The 3,156-nt window shown below is 59.3% G+C and overlaps 1 protein-coding gene across 1 annotated transcript; it reads right to left on the bottom strand.

Moving 5' to 3' along the window:
- Window positions 1-286: 286 nt before the first annotated feature.
- On the bottom strand, window positions 287-2,006 carry APLNR (apelin receptor). Its single transcript, XM_012643974.1, has one exon. The coding sequence runs from the start codon at window positions 1,778-1,780 to the stop codon at window positions 638-640; it is 1,143 nt and encodes a 380-aa protein (XP_012499428.1). The 5' UTR covers window positions 1,781-2,006; the 3' UTR covers window positions 287-637.
- Between the last annotated feature and the right edge of the window lie 1,150 nt (window positions 2,007-3,156).

Below are 3,156 nucleotides of genomic sequence, written 5' to 3'. Positions count from 1 at the left end.
CTGGAGCTCCGGGCCCCAGGGACTGGAGCACTAATTCTCAGCTGAGGCCAGCCCACCCCCGCGCCAGCCCTTCCCTGCCTCCCGCTCAGAAAACAGGATGAAGAACAGGGTTAGTCTCTGCGAGCGTCAGGATCCTTAACCCTCGGGGTTCCTCCGAATAGAGGGGCCGCCGTGAGAGGGCGCTGGAGCCAGAAGGTCGGAGCCAGAAGGTCAGAGCTAGAAGGTCGGATGAGGAGCAACAGTGGCAGAGAGAGAGGGAAAACTAAAAGGGAAGGAGAGAGAAAAGAGGGCTGGAGATCTAAAAAAGGGGTGGAGGGGAACAAACTTTTTTGAGTCAGGACTCACACCTCAACATTTTAGGGTCAATATGACTCTCCCCCATTTTATACCAAAGGAGAAACCGAGGCTCCGCGAGGTTACGAGACTTGTGCAAGCTCAGTTCTGCAGGGCTCAGTCTCTTTCCACTAAACCACAAACCTCCGAGAAAGAATAAAGGACTAAGAGGAGGAGGGGGCTGGGCGGGAGGCGCGGGCAGGGAAGGGGCGACGTGCAGGGCAGAAGGCGCAGCCACACTACCTGATATCCAGAGCAAGGGCTGGGAGCACCCGGGGCACCAGCCTTCTCCCCGATGCCAGCCCTAGTCGACCACCAGGGTCTCCTGGCTGTAGGGGATGGATTTCTCGTGTGCCTGCTCCCCGCCCTTCCCCATGTTGGGGCCGGGCCCCTGGCTGTGCCCCGAAGAGTAGCTGGCCGACTTCTCCCCACTGCTGCTGTGGGAGGAGCCCCCGCACCTGGTCTGGCCCCAGCAGAGCACGGAGGTGCAGGCCTGGCGGAAGCGGGGGTCGAAGAAGGCGTAGAGGAAGGGGTTGAGGCAGCTGTTGACGTAGCTGATGCAGGTGCAGTAGGGGAAGACGTTCATGAGGAAGAGGTCGAAGTCGCAGGGCCAGTGCAGCAGGCTGCCCAGCATGTAGAGCGTCTTCACCAGGTGGTAGGGCATCCAGCACAGGGCGAAGGTCACCACCAGCACCACGATGATGCTGAGCAGCCGGCGCCGCTTGCGCAGGCCCTCGATGCGCTCCTTGCGGAAGTGGCCGGCGATGGTCTGGGCGATGAAGAAGTAACAGGTCAGCATGATGGTGAAGGGCACCACGAAGCCCACGGCGGTGGACGAGACCCCCAGGCCCACCTCCCAGGCCCACTCTGAGCTCGAGGTCGCCACCATGGAGTAGTCCATGTAGCACTGCACCTTGGTGCTGTTCTCCAGGTCCCCGGTGGAGCGGAACACCATGACGGGCATGGCCAGGAGGGCGGCCAGCACCCACAGCACCGCGGTGGCCACGGCCCCGCTGACCCGCAGCCTCAGCCGAGCGTTGGCCACTGGCCTCACGATGGCCAGGTAGCGGTCGAAGCTGAGGCCGGTGAGGCAGAAGACGCTGGCGTACATGTTGACAAAGATGAGATAGCTGCTGAGCTTGCACGAGAAGGTCCCAAAGGGCCAGTCGTAGTCCCGGTAGGTGTAGGTGGCCCACAGGGGCAGGGTCACCACGAAGGTCAGGTCGGCGACTGCCAGGCTGGCGATGAAGATGTCAGCCGAGCGCCTCTTCTCCCGGCTGCTCCGAAACACAGTCCAGAGCACCAGACCGTTGCCCGTGGTGCCCAGGAGGAAGACCAAGATGTAGATGGCGGGGATGAGGGCCCCCGAGGACTTCCAGTCCGTGTACTCACACTCAGACTGGTTGTCCGCCCCGTAGTAGTTGTCAAAATCGCCACCTTCCTCCATGCTGGGGAGTGAAGAAGGGCAGGGGGCCCCGGGGGTACCAGCTCCGTGGCTCTGTCACCAACTCAGCAAGCACCTTGGGCTTCTGGCTTGAGCCTCAGAGGGTGAGAAGGGCTGACAGTGCCCAGAGCCCTTCCCAGCACACAGGAGGGGCTGCCTCTGGGTTCTCCAGATCCTGGAGGACGCCTCTCTCCTGCAGACTTTGCTCCTGCCTTGCCCCAGTCTCAGCTGAGACACTTCCTTGCACCCTCCTGAGGCCCTGTCTCCTCCTTGCCTAGTCACTCCCTCCTCCCACCTCCAGACCAACCCCTCTCTGGTGAGACTTAAGATCTTTAAGTCACAGCCCACTTTTTTTTTCCTTGTCACTGGGCAAGTGGACCAAATTGACTCCTGCCGTGCTGGGCAGAACGTTATCTGAGGTTTGCAAGCCTGCTCTCCTCTGGCCCCGCCTCCTGCCCCTGGCTGCCACCTACCTTCACCCCAGCCTCTGTCCCTGGCTTCCTCTGGCCACCACCTCCTGCCTGCCCTTTGGGACACCCCCTCCCCAGCCCTCCCCAACCTCCTGCTCTCACCCCCTCCCATCCCATCTAGATGGGACACATTATGCAGATTGAAATCCAGCCTGAGCTGGAGCCAGGGCTGGTAGGGAGCAAGAAGGGTGTGAGATTTCACAGGGTGGTCTGAGCATCTGGCAGGCCCTCCTGGCCCCTCCGCCCCTGCACTCCCAGCCCCCACCCAGACCAGGCTGCACACTGGGACGCTCTTCCCACTCTCCCTCTCTCTTTGTCTTCCTCTCCCCCTTGGCTCCAACCGTCCCTCTGACACAAGTAGAGGGCAATTTCTCAAGAATTCATAAGCTGTTGGCAGATTGCAGTTTGCAGGTGGCATAGCAAGTTTTAAAAGGCTGAAGACAGTCACGGGATAAAAGAAACCCAGGACAAAATGATCTCTAATCAAGTCATTATATCTATGGGGAGACTGAAGCCCAACAAGGTAAATGTCTTGCCCACTGCCATAGGGTGAATTTTGTTATGGTTGGTTGTTTGCCTTTTTTCTTCTCCAAGTACGCATGTAACACAGTGCCTGGCATGTGCTAGGCGATCACTAAATGGCTACTGAGTAAGTGGAAGGATGAATTCGGGAGTGAGTGAGAAGAAACGTCCATATATAGAGGAATGAGTGTATGCATTACGATGTGGCGGGAATGTGGACACACTGAAGTCCTCAGGTCCTCACTGCCCTCCATGGACCAGGAGGTCCCCGCAAGGCCACATGGGCCAGGAAGTTGAGATAGAGGAGGAGGCGGCCGTGGGCACAGTTCCACAGAAGCTCTCTTTGTTCCGTCCGCTCACTTCTCCAGGACCTCTAGGCAGGAAGAA

Source organism: Propithecus coquereli, unplaced genomic scaffold (assembly GCF_000956105.1).
Source record: "Propithecus coquereli isolate 6110/MARCELLA unplaced genomic scaffold, Pcoq_1.0 Scaffold202, whole genome shotgun sequence".
Taxonomy (NCBI): Eukaryota; Metazoa; Chordata; class Mammalia; order Primates; family Indriidae; genus Propithecus; species Propithecus coquereli.
Note: the sequence above shows the minus strand (reverse complement) of the source record. Positions and strands in the feature narration are given on the sequence as shown.

Coding starts and splice junctions, on each gene's coding strand:
- APLNR (XM_012643974.1), bottom strand. CDS start 1,780: ATGGAGGAAGGTGGCGATTTTGACAACTACTACGGGGCGGACAACCAG.